Source organism: Megascapheus bottae, chromosome 3, assembly GCF_031878675.1.
Source record: "Megascapheus bottae isolate mThoBot1 chromosome 3, mThoBot2.hap1, whole genome shotgun sequence".
Taxonomy (NCBI): Eukaryota; Metazoa; Chordata; class Mammalia; order Rodentia; family Geomyidae; genus Megascapheus; species Megascapheus bottae.
Window position 1 is genome coordinate 32459458 of NC_143511.1, and position 16097 is coordinate 32475554.

The 16097-nt window shown below is 56.6% G+C and overlaps 1 protein-coding gene across 1 annotated transcript in view; it reads left to right on the forward strand.

The window, feature by feature from the left end:
• The first annotated feature begins 12495 nt into the window (after nt 1–12495).
• The window catches only part of Tnrc18 (trinucleotide repeat containing 18), a 76916-nt gene continuing 73314 nt past the window's right edge, over nt 12496–16097 (forward strand). The window contains exons 1-2 of the mRNA XM_090329819.1: nt 12496–12840; nt 14918–15319. Of these exons, the coding sequence (XP_090185945.1) occupies nt 15133–15319 (187 nt within the window). The 5' untranslated portion in view covers nt 12496–12840; nt 14918–15132. The remainder of the gene's footprint in view (nt 12841–14917; nt 15320–16097) is intronic.

Here is a 16097-nt window from a genome sequence, read left to right on the forward strand (position 1 = left end):
AGGGAAGGACCTTGCTAATATTTAATAGCAGGCTGGGTTACAGGAGCCACTGACAGTGTGGCAGCACAGGCTGTCCGGTCCTCAGTTTCCCCTATGTGAAGTAGGGTCACAGCTCCACTACACAAGGCTGCATAAAAAAAGACCTGGGATAACAAAGAAGTGCTTGGACCCTACCAGGCATACAATAGGTGCTTATCACACAGTAGGGCCTCAGAAGCCTGGAAGGTCCCCTGGGGAGGAGAGTTGGGCCAGGGCTGTGTCCCCTGGAACACTGGGTTGGGACACATAGATGGCTGGAGGGGGGCACTGCTAAGTGGATCTGCAGATTAGCAGACCTAATCCTGAAAAGACGGGCTTGGGTTTAAGAAGATTCTCGAAGAAATCCTGGCATGTAAATTCCATCTCAGATTAGAGGTGACCAGGAGGCTGGAGGAGGGGATGGGGTTAGTGACAAACGACAGGGCAGCAGAAGCAGAGTACTGTTCTCTTGGCCCTGACTAAAAAAGAAAAAAAAGAGCCAGACAGTCTGGAGCTGTTAATCCTAGCTATTCAGGAGGCTGAGATCTGAGGATCACAGTTCAAAGCCAGCCTGGCTAGGAAAGTCGATGAGTCTTATCTCCAGTGAACCACCACAGCAGAGGAGCCGTGAAAGAGCTCTAGCCTTGATCAATAAAAGCATAAGGCATGCCTGGCTCACTTCTGGTTTTCTGATGGCTCATTGGAGATAAAAGTCTCACAGACTTTCCTATCCAGCCATCTATGTGTCCCAACCCAGTGTGCCAGGGGACACAGCACCCTGGCCCAGGCATGAACCACTAGCACCTGACGACCAGTTTGTTTATCACTGAGGAGGGAGAGGGGAGTGGTGCACACCCACGGGCATCGGGGAAGCTATCCTGGAAGAGGCCTGTCACTCTGCCCCTTCTCCCCCAGGGTGGCCTCCCCTCTTCAGCCTTGCAGGGGACAGAAGGCTCAATGCCAGTTGGCATTACTATGGTGATGGCATGCCTGGCCACCAGGTGTCACCAGAGCCTGTTGAATTCGGAGGTGTGGCGCAGATGGGTGAGGGGTGCCCCAGATGGGAGAGGGGTGTCCAGGGACGCCTGTGTTCAGGTGCCATCCTCCCAGCCTCTACAAGCCTAGATAGGGGCCATGGTGGAGCACACACCAGGCAGCAAGGAGCCAGAGGATATGGAGAGACCCAGGGGAGCCAGTCCCCCCTCTGTGAGTTCACACCAAGGCCTTGCACTGAGTAGGAAGGGATGCAATGACACAAGTTGCTTGTGTGTAGCTTGGGGTTCGTCTCTGGTGAGAAGTCACTTGACTCCTTAAAAGTAGGCACATGCAGGGGATACAGAATAAGACCTACATTTTTCTTTTTGCTTGGTCAGGCGTGGGACTTGAATTCTAGGCCTGGCTATTCAGCTCACGCCTACTGCCCTATCCCTTGAGCCACACAACACCACTTCTGGTTTTCTGATGATTAATTGTAGATAAGAGTCTCATGGCCTTTTTAGTTCTCAGGCTGGCTTTGAACTGCAGTCCTCAGATCTCAGCCTCCTGAGTAGCTAGGATGATAGGCTGAGCCACCTTACCTGGCTAAGGCCTACATTTTCCTAGGTTTCCGAATCAGCCCTGCAGCTAGGCCACCAACCACACGGCGCTCAGCCATCCAAATGCTAGCCAGGAACTGGCAGGACTGGAGTCCAGGGCTCTCCCTCCTGCTGCCCCTCTGTCCTTCCCTCTTGTCCCGGCCCCACTTCCCTGTTCTCTTTCTTCCACTCCCCACTCTTCCCTCTCCCCCTCTCTTTCTGGTGCCCATCCTCCTATATCTGCCAATGCCTGCAAAACGCTGAGACCTGCTCTTTTCCTACATGAAATCTCCGCCATCTTCATTATCTTTTCTACAGAAAGCAAATTAAAGAGGCCACAGAGCGAAATGGGATTTGGATGACAAAGGTGGGTGCTGAGTCGGACCTGTCAGGGACATCTGGCCTAGTGGCCATCATGGCTCCTGGGGTCTCCACTGGGGCAGGGTGGGCCTGGACTCTGATCCGGGAGACCCGCCCTGCCCTGGTCCCCAACCACAGAGCCTTAGAAGATGGATGTCCCCTCCTCAGTCATCTAGAAGGCCGAGATAGCTGGGTGCCAGCCAGTGGCTCCCACCTAATCCTAGCTTCTCAGGAGGCTGAGATCTGAGGATTGCAGTTTGAAGCTAGCCCAGGTAGAAAAGTCTTTGAGACTCTGATTTCCATTTAACCAGCAAAAAGCCAAAAGTGGAACTGTGGCTCTGGTGACAGAGCACCAGCATTGAGCCAAACTGAGGGTCCCAGTACTAGCACACACAAAAAGCCAAAAGGGCTGGGGCATGTCTGTAATGCTAACACACAGGAGGCTGAGACAGGAAGATTGTAAATTTGGGGTCAGCCTGGGCTACAATGTGAGACTGCCTCAATCTTCCTACCTCCAAAAAAAGGAAGGATGCACTGCTAGAGATGAGGGAAAAGTCGAGTGAGCCAGGAAAAGATGCCGCCCCTTGCCCCAGAATCCAGGCCTGTTCTTAGGTGAGAAAAATGAAGTTTGGTTTAAAAAAGTGTTTATGGAAAATGGCTTCTGTGTACTCTGCTGGCAGGACCCCGTGGGAGCTGGCTCTGAGCAGCCTCATCCAGGGCCACCAAGGGTCAGACAAGCCAGCCCCGAATAGGAAAGCAGCCAGATGCTCTGGCATCTCTAGGGTCTGTAATCCTAGCTACTCAGGAGGCTGAGATCTGAGGACTGCAGCGCAAAGCTAGCCTGGTCAGGAAAGCCCTGTCTCCAGTGAACCACTAAAAAGCTGGTAATGGTTCTGTGGCTCAAGTGGTAGAGTACCAGCCTTGAGTAAAAAGCTAAGGAAGTGTGTGAAGCCCTGTGTTCAACCCCCCAGTGCCAGCACAAATAAAACAACCCCCAAAACATCCAGTCTGTTGTGAAGTTCCAAGAGGACATGGAGTTTTGGGGGATGCCATCCCCCACTTCAAGGTGTATCCAGCAGTCATACATCTGTTTGTTTCCAGGAATATGTGAGTGAGTGTGTCTGTGTGCATGCATGAGTGTGCACACGCATGTGCTACATGCATATGTTCATATACACACAAATGGACATTCATGCACGAGGGTACAGGCAGTGTGTTCATGAATGTGCGTGCATGCATGGGTGCTAAGTGCACGCAGGAGAATCTCTGAAGCACTGTGGGGGGCTGAAGAGCCCAGCATGGAGTTAAATCCAACATCAGAGCAGCCAGAGGGAGGCACAGACACAACAAAAGCCAAGGACTTCTAGGGGGGAGGCCACGGCCAAAGGCCAGCCCTGTTTTGCCGCCCTCCCCCACTTCCCGCTCCCCACCTTGTGTCTGGGATGCCAGGGGGATGGGGGAGGCTGGGCCACTGTGTGGAGTTTGAGCCGGTGTGGGGGTGGGGAGACCCCACACCCGAGCCCCTGCTCCAACCCTACCTCCAAGGAAGGCTGGAACACACTACTAGCAGGACTTCCTCATTGACTTTCCGCCCCTCCTCTCTCCTGTGCTGGCAGAGCTCAGTGGGTCCCACTGCCAGACTCTCCTGTGTGGGTTAAGTGACAGAGGCCCTGGCCTGTCCCCGGCTCCGCCCACCTGGGTAAAGCGTTTCTCCCACAGGCCGCCTGCTTAGTGTTACTGTGAAAGTAATCAAAACGAAGTCCTTTCGAACTCTCCGTTTATCATAGTGCTCCCAGGCCCCAGGTTTTACTTTGTGTTTTGTTACCCAGTTTGAATATAATAAATAGAAACTCTGGAAATAAGCGATTCCTGCATTAAATTGCTTGTGGGGGAAGGGCTGGGGAAAGCCAGGGTAATGTGATGAAATATCTTGGTGTCTGTTGTTTTTCCTTTGTTCAGCAGGTCCGAGAGGCACACATTACCCTGCTGCTAGTTACATGACAGTCCTTAACTTGGTCACCAGTTGTTATAATAACATAGTGTTTGTGTTTAACTAACCTTATTTTACTTTTTGCTGTTGTTGTTAATAGTTCCAGACTTAGTGCTTGAACTCCGGGCCTGAGCACTGTTTCTGAGCTTTTTTTTTTTTTTTTTTGGGTCATGGGGCTTGGACTTTGGGCCTGGGTGCTGTCCCTGAGCTCTTCAGCTCAAGGCTACGGCCCTACTCCTGGAGCATCAGCTCCACTTCCCATTTTCTAATGGTTAATTGAAGAGTCACGTTCTTTATTGCTTGGATTGACTTTGAACCTCGATCCTCAGATCTCAGCCTCCTGAGTAGTTAAGATTAAAGGCCTAAGGGGCCGGGAGTTTGGCCTAATGGTTAAAGTGCTTGCCTAGCATGCATGAAGACCCGGGTTCGATTCCTCGGTACCACATATAGAAAAAAGCTGGAAGTGGTGCTGAGGCTCAAGTGGTAGAGCTCTAGCCTTGAGAAAGTCCAAGGACAGTGCTCAGACCCTGAGCTCAAGCCCAGGACTGGCAAAAAAAAAAAAAAAAAAAAAGATTATAGGCCTGAGCCACCGTGCCCAGTTCTTCTGAGCTTCTTTTGCTCAAGGCTAGGACTTTATCACTTGAGCCTTAGTGCCACTTCCAGCTTTTTCTGTATGTGGTAATGGGGAATTAAACCCACGATTTCATGCATGCTACACTGAGCCACATTCCCAGCCCATCCCTGAGCTTTTCTGCTCAAGGCTAGCTCTGTACCATTGGAGCCACAGAGCCATTTCTGGGTTTCTGGACTTCAAACCATGATCCTCATATCTTAGCCTCCTGAGTAGCTAGGACTTACCAGGGTGAGCCACCAGCGCCTGACTCTAGAAGGTTCTTGAAGTTGGACGTGAAGTCATTGGGTTGGGGGTGAAGAGCCCCATCAGGCTTGATCTTTGTGGGTTAGTTTTTGACTTTATGCTGACATGGGCTGCTAGGGGTAAGCTGGAGCTTAGTTATGGAAAACATTTACATTTTTTATTTTCTGCTTGAAAGAAAATGCTAAAGAAGGATAAAGAGGAAATTAAAAAAGGGAGTGCTAGAAACTGGGTATATGGCAGGGGGAAGGGAGAGAAAGAGGCACCCAGGAGATTCTGTGGATTGTTTTCCTGGGCAGAGAGACCCTCCCTCCAGAAATCACTTGTCACCATGGTGGGATAGAGGGGTGACAAGGGGCTGGTCACATTCTTCTACTTTCCCAGTCTTTGGGTCAATTGTGCCTACAAGGGATGCAGATCCTAGATCTGTAAAAGTGGAGAGAGCAGGTATAAGCCCTGGAGACAGGAAGTTAGGTCCCCCATCTTGAAACTCAGTTCCCTAATCCCTAAGCTCAACATTTTTTTTTTTTTTTTTGGTGAGGAGGCGAATGAGTTTAAACTCAAGGCCTTGAGCTTGGCTTTCTTTCTTGGCTTTTCTACCTGGGTTGGCTTCAAACCTCTATCTTCCAGATTTCAGTTCCCAAGCAGCTAGGATTCAAGATGTTTGAGCTTGTGTCTCTCTCTTTCCCTCCTTCCTTTTCTCACTCTCTCTCTTTCTTGATACTGTGGTTTGAATTTGAGTCTTCAGTCTTGCTGGATAGGCATTCTACTACTTGAGTCACATATCCCTACATACCCCTAGACTTCTAAGCTTTTAGTTTTTCCTTTTTTTTTTTCCCCTCCCCTTGCCAGTATTGGTATTGGGGCTTGAACTAAGGGATGGAGTGCTGTCTTCTTTTTCCCAAGCCCGGGGGCTCTACCACTTGAGCCACAGCTCTACTTTTTGCTGGTTAACTGGAGATAAAGAGTTTCTTGGATTTGTCTGCTGGCGTTGACTTGGAATAGCAATCAGATTTCAGCTTTCTGAATAGCTGGTGGGAGCCACCAGTACCAGGTTTTTTGTTTATTTCCCAAGGATTCATGCATTTCCACAGCAGCAAGAGAGGGCAGCCCTGAAGCCCTAATCATTCTCCTGCCTCTGCTGCTGCTGGGATTACAGACGTGACTCATCATGCTTGGCCTTACCCCAAGCCCAATTTTCTCCCAGATCTGTAGAACTGAACAGGGTTAACTACTCAGGCTTTCCAGAACTCCAGTAGAACGTGTCCAGCTTGTCATCACACCATCCCTAGCCACCTCAGGCCAAACCAGACTCCATTAACCTCTTGACCCCCACTGCCTCCCCCTCCCCCACCATTTAGGCTTGAGAAAATCCGCTGGAGCACGCCAGTAGGATGGGCTTGCAAGGAGTGTTCCACTGGCCAGACCCTTTGTCTTTTTTGTTTTCTATCAATATTGGGACTTGAACTCAGAGACTGGGCACTGCCCTTGAACTTTCTTTGCTTCACGTTGGCATTTTACCACTTGAGCCACAGTTCTATTTTCTACATTTTCTTGATAATTGGAGATAAGTCTCAAGGATTTTCCTGCCTGGGCTGGTTTCAAACCAGCATCAGATCTCAGCCTCCTAAATAGCTGGGATTACAGGTGTGAGCCACCCACACCTGGAGAACGCTTTTCCTTTTTAAAACAGCGCTGAGGGACTGGGGTGGAGCTCCTTGTCTAAGGTGCTGGTCCAGCATTGGGTCCCTGAGTTCCATAACCAGCATCTAAAACACAGGCAAGCCTCTAGTGTCTCTTCTGTTGGGTGGGCAGGGCACCACCCAGATGACAGGGAGAAGCTGGAGGGCTGGGGCAGGGTGGGAATGTCACCCACGATCCTGAGACCTGGTGGGACATGGAGGCAGGAGCCTGGGGGCTGGGCTAGGGCCAGTGGTGGAATTTGCTAGGAAGCTCTTTGCAGGCATAGGCCTGCCAGGGAGCCTGGGAGGCCCAAACAAAGCTGGGAGTCAGGGAGTGGGGGAGGGAGGCCTCGGGAGATGGGGTAGCCCCTTGTAGGGGGCACCGATGCCCTATTAAGGTGCAGCACCCCTCCCCAGACACACGTGCTGCCAAACTTTCCATTTGTCACCCTGGCACCAACATACATAAATCCCATTAGTCACACCTTGCCCAAACTTGCTGAACACACCCGGTCACACCCAGACAAAGACACAGGCCTCCAAAGATGGCCAGGGCCAGGCACAGTGGAGGAGGGGTTGCCAGAAGGGGGGGACACTTAAATCTGCAGAGAAGCAGATTTCCCCAGCTTCCCCCAACAGGGCACCTCACTCTTCTCCATCCTCTCTGGGTACACATACCAGGATAAACACCCAGTAAAGTCCTCTGCTGCTCGCTGGGGGTGAGGTGGTTGTGGTGGTGACATTGAGCCCCTCCCCCACCATGTCCTCCATCGAGTCCGTTGGGAAGCCTTCCCAAGGTCACTCAGCTCGCCAGCCGGGGAGCTGATTTATTAGTGGTTTATTTGGAGAAACGATATGGCTCTTAAGATTCCGGAATGAGAAAAAAAATGAAATAATAAATAATTCTTAAAAAAAAAAAACAACCCCAAAACAACCCAGTGCCAGCGGTGGACTTTAACCTTGGGCTGAAACCACAGAGCTTTTGTTTTCCAAGTCTCCGCCCGGGGCCTCTGGGTCGGGGATGGGGGCCGAGGTCAGAAGGTTTAAACCGCAACAACAGCAATTTCAGGAAGGGGCCCAGGCCCCTTGTGGAGGGAGGAGGGTCTCTGAACACCACCGCCGGCATCTGGCAATGCTTTGGAGGCCATCCAGGCTATCCCCACCCAAAGCCCTCCGCAAAGCTCCCGGGGCAGTGGCTGATTCTCAGGGCGCACCCCTAGGATTTCCCGCCCTTCTGGCCCAGAGACTGTAAAGTTATACTTGCAATGGAACTAACCCCGAACTCGGGTGGAAACGTCTTTCCCGGCGCTGGTCCGACGGTTTGGACACTTGCAGTCCAATCTGGAGGGAGGGGTGTCCTGGCCTAGGAGAGGGAGGTGGGGAGCCCGACCACCACCCAACTCGCCTCTCGACACCCTTTCCCCCTGAAAACGTTCCCTGTGCCACCTCACAGGGCGTGGGGCAGGGCAGGTCCGCGGAGGCTAGTGGGAACTCGTCCTGCCCGGTGGCCGGACTCTATCCCGGCCCCGGCGCCCCTACCCCAAGTGGTGACCATCGAGGACTGCGCCACCTCGGGGTCTGGCACCCGGGGCGGGGATACTGGTGGCTTTCAGTGGCGCGGTTCTTCCCTTTCAGTGACGGAGACAGATCCAGACTTGACTTCCCGAGCAGCCTTGGGGTTCCCAGGCCTTAGCCAGGCCAGCATGGCGCCCGGCGTGGCCGGGGACGCCAGCGCCGGAGCGGCCGAGATGGCTGAAGATGGGGGGACGTGACACTCAGAGGGCCCTCGGGGTCCCCGGTACGCCGCGGCGTCCCTAGCCTCCCGGAGCCTAACACTGGAGTCGAAAACCTGACCGACTGGGGCCGAGGAAGAGGCCAGAGTCGGAGGCGGGGCCGCAGGAGCCGGAATCCGCCAGGGCCGCGTCTGGCGAGGTGGTCCCGGCTCTGGCCGCCACTCGGCCGGGTCCTGGCAGCGAGCGGGGCGCCGCGCGCCTCGTCCCTGGTCTTCCTGCTGGGTCTGGGTGGCTCTTGGTTTGCGCTGGCTGAAATGGGGCGCTCGAGCCCGGGGTGGTGAGTGCGGCGAGGGTGGCTGTCCCGAGTGAGGCCTCTCCAGGTTTTAGTGGTGCCCGGCCGGGAGCTCCCAGATGACCGGATCTAGGATCTGCGGAAACCTGCGCCTGGCGGACCGGGCTGTGGCCTCTCCATCTGCTCGCTCGGAAGCCGGCCGTCTCTTGGGGCACCCCTCCCCTAGACGCTGATCGACTTCGGGGCTCTGATTCTCGCCCTCCCCCCAGGAAAGGCGGCTTAGGGCGATGGGGTGGCCTTGATGCCCTCTCCTAGGAATGGCCACTAGGCTTCCCCCCTTCTTCCTGGGGGAGGAGCACCAGGAAGGAGGTGTCCACGCAGTCGGAGACATCAGGGTCCGGGAAGCACGGTGTTCCACTAGGTAAAGGGCAGAAAAGTGAGGGAAACCCGAATCCCCTCCAGTCGGCCCGGCCCGCTGGCTTGCGGCAAGTAGGGGAGGCAGCGGGGCTCAAGGTTGGCACGTCCTTCGGTTTTACAACAAAGGGGGACCGCTTGGGACTGTGTGGCCAGGTGGAAGGTGGCAGTCCGGGACACCCGTGGTGTGGGGCGGACGGACAAGCGCGCTAGGCCAGGCAGAAGCTGCCTTGGTTAGGTTTTCCATAGACTGCAATTTAGGGCTGCGTGGAGGCCCTCCCACCCTACATTCCCAGACGATTTTCCGCCCCGTCAGTACAAAACACACACAAGCGCGCGCGCACACACACACACGCACACGCACACCCGCCGTTTTCTGGCTGCCGATCCCCGCCCGGTAAACAAGCAGGGTGGGGGTGGGGCGCGGAAGATGGCGGCGGGACGCGTGGCTTGTGCTGTGGCCTCCTGGTCCCTGGGTTTCAGTGTGCCCACCGTGACCGGGAGGGCGTTTCCTCGGACCCCTGAAGCCAGGCTGGACTGCCCAGAGACTCCCTAAGATACCCGAGGAGGTCCCCAAGAGGACCAGGTTGCCGTCTCCACTGCCCTTGGGATGTGTCCCACGCCCCAAGATGGCTCCTGGCTGCTGTTTACCCAACGATTGTGGGGAACTCCAGGGCGGAGGAGAGGGAGCAACGATCAAAGACGATGGGTTGGTCCGCACCCCGTGGACTCCACAGCCTCTGTGAATGTGGCGAGCAGGGTCTGTCCTGTGCGCTCCCCTCGAGGCTGGGAGCCGCGGGCTTCGGCGTCTCCCGACTCCCTGCGCCCTAGCTGTGGGTGTGCCCGCGTGGCAGCCCCGGGAGCGCGGGTGCCAGGGGGCCCGCAAGGGGGCCGGGGCGTAAAGATTCCAGCAGGGAGGGGGCCACGTCTGCCCTGGTCCGGGGCCCGCAGTGAAATGCGGGCTTGGTTCTGCCACGCAGACAAGGCGCGCACTTGAAAAAATGCACACACCATTGGCAAATCCAAGGGCAAATAGACAGGATTTTTTTTTTATTAGCAACTAAATGATTTATGGGCACACATAACCCCGCTGTCACAATTATGGCGTCTTGGAGCATCCAGGGTGAAAGCATTAAACATTTATAAAAATAGGCCTCCCCCCTACTCCGTAACTCCTTTGCATTACTATTCTCCACCCCAACTGTCTCAAGATACTTTTTTTTGTTCCTTGAACTGTATTAAAATAAAACATTCCAGATTCCGGGATAAGGGAGTGGGGGTGGGGACCAGGGCCTGTGTTCCGATAGGGGTGTGAGGAGGTGAGGACGCCACCGTGGGAGGGTTTACTGGGACCCCACAAAGCCTTTGGGTGAGACTCGGGGGTGCTAGGCGCGCCCCTCCCCAGCCCCCTTCCCCTGCCTTAGCTTCCAGCAGCCCCGCGCATTTATTTTATTTCTGCAGACACCCCCCTTCCCTAAGGCACACAGTCACAATACCTCCTTTCTCTAACCCCCCTCTCTCCGTCTTCTTGAATTCTCCAGGCTGCACTGGACGCCTCCCGCCGCCCTGGCTGCCACTGACACCCGCGCCCAGCTTCAAGTGCGGACACCACCGCTGGTTCCCCTTGGCTCGGGCTATTTTCGTTCCTTTCTCTCCCTCCCCCCTCCCCAGGTCTCCAGCTTCCCAAAGTGGGTAGCCTAGAAACTAGCGCGGGAGGCTCCAGAAAAGGGTAACTTGAAACTGCCCTCCAGAGGCTCAACTTCCCCCCCTCAAATTTATCCTGGAATTAAATTAGACATCCCCCTTTCGTTCTCCAGCCCTCCCCCTTTTCTCCTAAAAGTGGAGAAAAGAAAAAAATAGAACGAATGGACGCCTCATTTCCTCCTCCCTTCAAGAAAAGTTCCCTTTAAAATGGATATTCTTTAAAAACAAACAAAAGCTAAGAGGAAACGCTGAGTTCGCAGAGTGGACTTCTCTTTTTTAAATTAAAATCCTATCACCATGGTTGCTCTCCAAGGCAGGGTCGGCTAGGATCTCTGCCCTTCCAGGGTAGGTAAACGCCTAGCTGGGCTTGGGTGTCTTAGGGGCTGCAGGAAGGGTGACTGGGACCCCCCACTCCCAAAACAGTCTTTCCTTGAATCCCCAAGCCAGGTAGATCTGCCTCGAACAGCTCCTAGAGACTCAACCCAGAAAGGATTTTGCTGAAAGCGCAAAAATAAAGTACAAAGTCTGGGGGATTGGGGCTCCCCTCCCCCTCCGCTGTCGTGGCCAGCCAAGCACTTTTAGGCTTGGCAGCAGCTTCCTCTGAGCTCAACAGATTTTTTTTTTTTTCCCGGTCTCGCCCTCCCTGGAGGGGGCGCGGCGGATGGAAGGCGAGAGAGGCCCCCAGCCAAGAGGTTTTTAATATTATACTTTAATAGGTTTCAGAAGGCCCCGTGGAGAAATGCTAATAGGCTGAAATGTCAGAATCGAGAGGGATTCAGCTCGCGCTCAGCCGATCTAATCCTTTTTTTCTGCTCTGATTTTTTTGGGGGGTGGTGGTGGTGGAAGGGAGGGGGACGCCCACGCTAAGAGGGGCTTTGGGGAGGGGCGCGCGGTGCTGAGCGCCGCAGCCCTGCCGAGGGCCGGGGGAGGGGGGCCCGCGCCCTGGCCCGCGTTTCTATAGGAACCCCCTTTTTAGAAGATTAGACTCACCGCTCCCCGCCGCCGCAGCCTCTCCAAAATATTAATCAGTAACCATCTGACACCGCGTTTCAGGGAGGGACCCGCAGGCTGGGGCAAAGAAAACGCCCTTCTCCGCCTGCCTAGCCCACCCCGACCGCGCTGCTGCTGGGGAAAGAGGGACTGAATCGCTGCTTTGTTTTTAAAAGGAAGAAAAAAAAAAAAGGAAAAAGCCGCCCTTGTCTGTTTTGGCGTCTCCACAGCGCGTTCTAAAGGCGCAGCCCAGGGAAGGCAGGCGGGCGGGGGGGAGGGGGAGGCCTGGGGGTCGGGCGCAGGGTGCAGCTCGCCGGGCTCCAAGGTCTCTCCCGGCTCGTCCGGCTTGTCACCTCCTCCAGCGAGCAGGAAGCTGACAGGCGGCCCATTAAACCGCGCCTGGGATTGCGGCGACAACCATCTTCCCCTATTTTGATCACTTCCAAGCCCAGACGCAGGAGAAGAGGAGGGGGAGGGTGGGGGAGGAAAAGGGAGAAGGAGGAAGGGGGGGTAGGGCAAGAACTGGTGGGGGGGGGTGGAGGAGGGCTGCCTAGAAACGGCTCGGAAAAATTCTCACCACCAGTTTGGATCATTCAGCCCCGCCGAGGGGGAGCCTGGAAACTGCTGGAGCCCCGAGGTCCGTAATTGGTTTTATAGGAATGGCTGAGGGCCAAGGTGTTTACATGCGCGTGATGGGCGGTGCGCGCGGCCAATGGGCGGCGGCCGGGGGCCGACCCGAGGGGGGGCGGGCACCCGGGAACAATGCGTGTTTCTTAGCCGCCGAGGGCTCCCCTCCCCCACCTCACCCCCCCCCCGCTGGCTTTTTTTTTTTTTTTTTTTTAGATCCAGCGAGAGGAACTTGAAAGGGGGGTTGTGTAATGTACCTTTTCCAATCCCGGGCTGTATATGGAGATTTGGGATTCTTTAAACCGGCGCTACCTGGATTTTATTAAAAAGCGCGGAGCTGGGCGGGAGGAAAGCTGGCTTTTCCGGGGGCTGCGGGAGCCGGACCGCGGGAGGGCGGAGGAGTTGGCGCGCCGAACGCTCGGCCCCGGGAGCGATTTTCTACCAAAAAAAGGAAAGGCGGGCAAAAAGTGTGAGGCGGCCGCGGGATGGCGGGCAGCACGGGCGCCTAGCTGCGCCGGGAACCGGGGCCGCCACCGGAGTCGTTGTTACCGGAGCCGGGAGCCGGGAGCTCCGCCGCGCCAGGTACGCCACCGGCCCGCTCGCCCCGAGGCCGCGGGGGCGCGATGATCTCCAAACTTCTTGCCGCTCGCCCCCCACTCCTTCTGCCCCTCGGGTGTGCGCGGGCGGCTGGGGTCCCCCGAAGCTGTCTAGTTCCCAGGAAGGGCGTCTGGGCGCGGGAGATGGCGGGGAGCGGGCGCCCCGGGGAGGGGTGGGGGCGCGCCCCGGTGCCCACCCTCGCCCCAAGCCCGCTCCGGGTGTGCGGCGGCCGAGGGGGGGCCACGGCCGAGGGGCGTGGGTTCTCCGCTTGGTTGTTCTCAGGCGGCTGCAAAGCCGGGGCCGCGGAGACGTTTTGGATGATATAGGCTGTTTTTAATTAAAAGCCGGAATTCAGCCATTTTAACTGCATTTAAGAGCGAGAGAAAAGTAGGAAGAAAGCTGCGGAGCCCGCAGATGGCCACGCCGGCTTCTCAGCCGTTTGCCAGGCTGTTCAAGGGGGGCTTCTCCCCGACTTCTCCAAAGTGGGGCGCCTGGGCATGCTCCGGGGCGCTGATTTTTTTTTGAAGATACCCTAAGAATATATGTATATATACATACATATGTATATATATTTAAAAAGAAAAAGCACGCGAAGCTGCTCGCCGTCTTGAGACTAATATCTTCGGATGTGGCAATCTTAAGATTTTTTTTTTCAAAGTAAACGCGGATCTGGTAACTAGAGCTGGGGACGGGAGGGAAAGAGGAAGAGGGAGTGTTTGTAACCAAAACCATGTTAAAATACCAAAGTTGGGGTGGGGGGAGATGGAGAGCCTAAAGGAAGCCGGAGAGCGGTGTGAGCATTCTTGGGGGTGCCGGGAGCGGAGTCGGGGTGCAGGGCGGATACCCCGGAGCGGGTGGTGGCTCTTCTGGTTCTGACCCGGCGTCTCGGTGCCTCTTTCGGAGTTAACGACCAGCCATCGAGGGCGGCCGGCGGGACAGCCGGGCGAGGGTGGGCTCCAAGACCCCTCCTCTTCTCCCCCACGGGAATCGGCCTACGACAAAGCTTTTAAACAAACATCTTGAAACTGGAACTACAGGGGGATTTGCCCTGCGCTGGGGGGTGGCGCCCCGCGGGCCAGCGCGGGCCTCTCCGCGCTCCTCCCCCTAAAGCCTGCCTTTGTAGGTTATTTTAAGGGTGTGTAATGCGTGGGGTGCTAGGGTTCGGAGAGAGATCCTTGAGCCCCCTTTCTTTCCCATCCAGTGTCTCCCAAAGTCCCCAGCCACTGGGCCACGCGACCTGGGAGCCGCAAAATCATTCCCAGGCCCGGTCGATGGAAAATGAAACCGAAGCTCGGCTTGGAGGATTTTTACAAATCCTCCGGCGACAACGCCACGTCCTCCGGGCTCCGGGACCTAGGATTCCGCGACTCCGGGTGGCTCCGACGCGGGCGGCGGGAGGGGGCAGCGAAGCTCGTTAAAAATCATAAACCCTCTGCTTTTGTAACCTCCCACCCCAATCAGGCAGCAATCATAACAACAAACTAAAACACTCGTTTGGCATTTTTTTTTTTAAGGCTAGTACAGGAAAACTCAGACTCTGGGGCTGGGGGGTGGGAAAAGAAAAAAGCCGGCGAGGGGCCCAGAAAGGTTAAATATTAAACTTTGCCGAGGAGATAAGTGTTTAGGGAGGTCTTTCTAGCAGCCCAAGGAAGAGGCTTCACAGTTTTCCAAGTCTGGACCTGTGACAACCCTCTTCGGTGGTTTGTCTTCTTAGCCTCTCCCGGCGCGGCAGACGCGGCTGGCCTTCCCCGGTTTAGGAAGGACTCACTCGGCCGTTGCCGAGGCCCAGGCCGGGTTGGGGCTTAGCGCGCACCTGTCACTTCCCCAAATCGAGTTCTTGGGAGCTTCGAACCCCCTAGAAGGAAGGAAAACGTGGATTTAAAAGAACAAACACAAAACTTCTCAGTAAAGAGGGTCTAACTCCCGGATTTGTTCTGGACACGTCCGATCGGCAGCCGCTGACTCCGAAGGGCGCAAGGCGACTTTATCCAACTTAATTGTTTTTTCTCCTTTTTTCTTCCTCCCCTCTCTTTCTCTTCCGTGGCTCATCTTCTGTGCCAAGACGCCAGGTGCGCCTCCCACAGCTCCGCCCGGCCGCCCAGAGAGGCCCTTCGCCGGCCGGCCGTGCGCCCGGGGCCGCGGGCCGCAGCCATGCACGCCGCCGAGCCCCCGCCACCCGAGGACTCCGGGACTGCGTCGAAGCCGAACTTTTAGTTCCCAGTGAACGAGGCCCGCGGGCCAGGCGGGGGGAGGCTGGCCGCGGCTCTCCCACGGAGGATGGATGGCCGAGACTTCGGGCCCCAGCGGTCCGTGCACGGCCCCCCGCCGCCGCTGCTGTCCGGCTTGGCGATGGATGGTCACCGTGTGGGCACGGCCACCGCCGGACGTTTGCCCGCGTCGGGTTTGCCGGGCCCGCTGCCGCCGGGGAAATACATGGCTGGCCTTAACCTCCACCCGCACCCGGGTAAGTGCGCCGCGCGCGCGCGGGCGGCGGGGGAACGGAGGCCCCGGGAGACCTTCGTCCCCGGGGCTGGGGGCAGCTGGGTAACCCCCGGCTTGTGGGTGGGGTACGGGTGGACTCAGCTCCCAGAGAAGGAAACCCTCATTCCCGGAGTCCAGGGCAGAGGCCAGTCCTGAGGCCCCAACGGAGCGGTGCTCGGCTGCCGGCCCCTGCGGCCGCCCCGGATCTTCTGGGCCTTCGGAGCCACCTCGGGGGCGCTCCGTGTTCTCCGTCCCCTGGTGGCGCGAGCCTGGGGTTTGTAGAATCTGGGCGAGAATAGATCCTGCCGGCCCCTGCTCTCCGTGAGCCTCCCGTCCCCCAAGATCCGATCCTTTTCTTGGCAAATGATCTCCCCCCCTGCGCCGCAGGGCCCTGGGTTCCGAGCCCAGCTCCTCGGCCACACGCGCCCCGCAGCATCTCCGGCCCCGAGGAGGAGATCGGGGAGGTAGTGACCTCCGTTTTAGGGCCTCCAATGGTCCCCTTTTTTTTTTCCCCAGTAGGAGGGCGGCGATCCTGGCTTGGGGGACCTTGGTTCTCTTGGTTGAACGAGGGCGCACAGTGCGGCGGGGTTCTAGAATCCCGGCTGACGCATGGAGCCGATGGGCCGGGCCCTGGTGGCTGAGGAGGACACCGGGGAGGTGGTCGGGAACGCGTGGCGGTGACACCCGGGGAGGAGACCGGGAACGCGTGGCGGTTGCCTCTGGTTCCTGGAAGGGCCGCGGGGCAGAGGACGCAGCTGGCT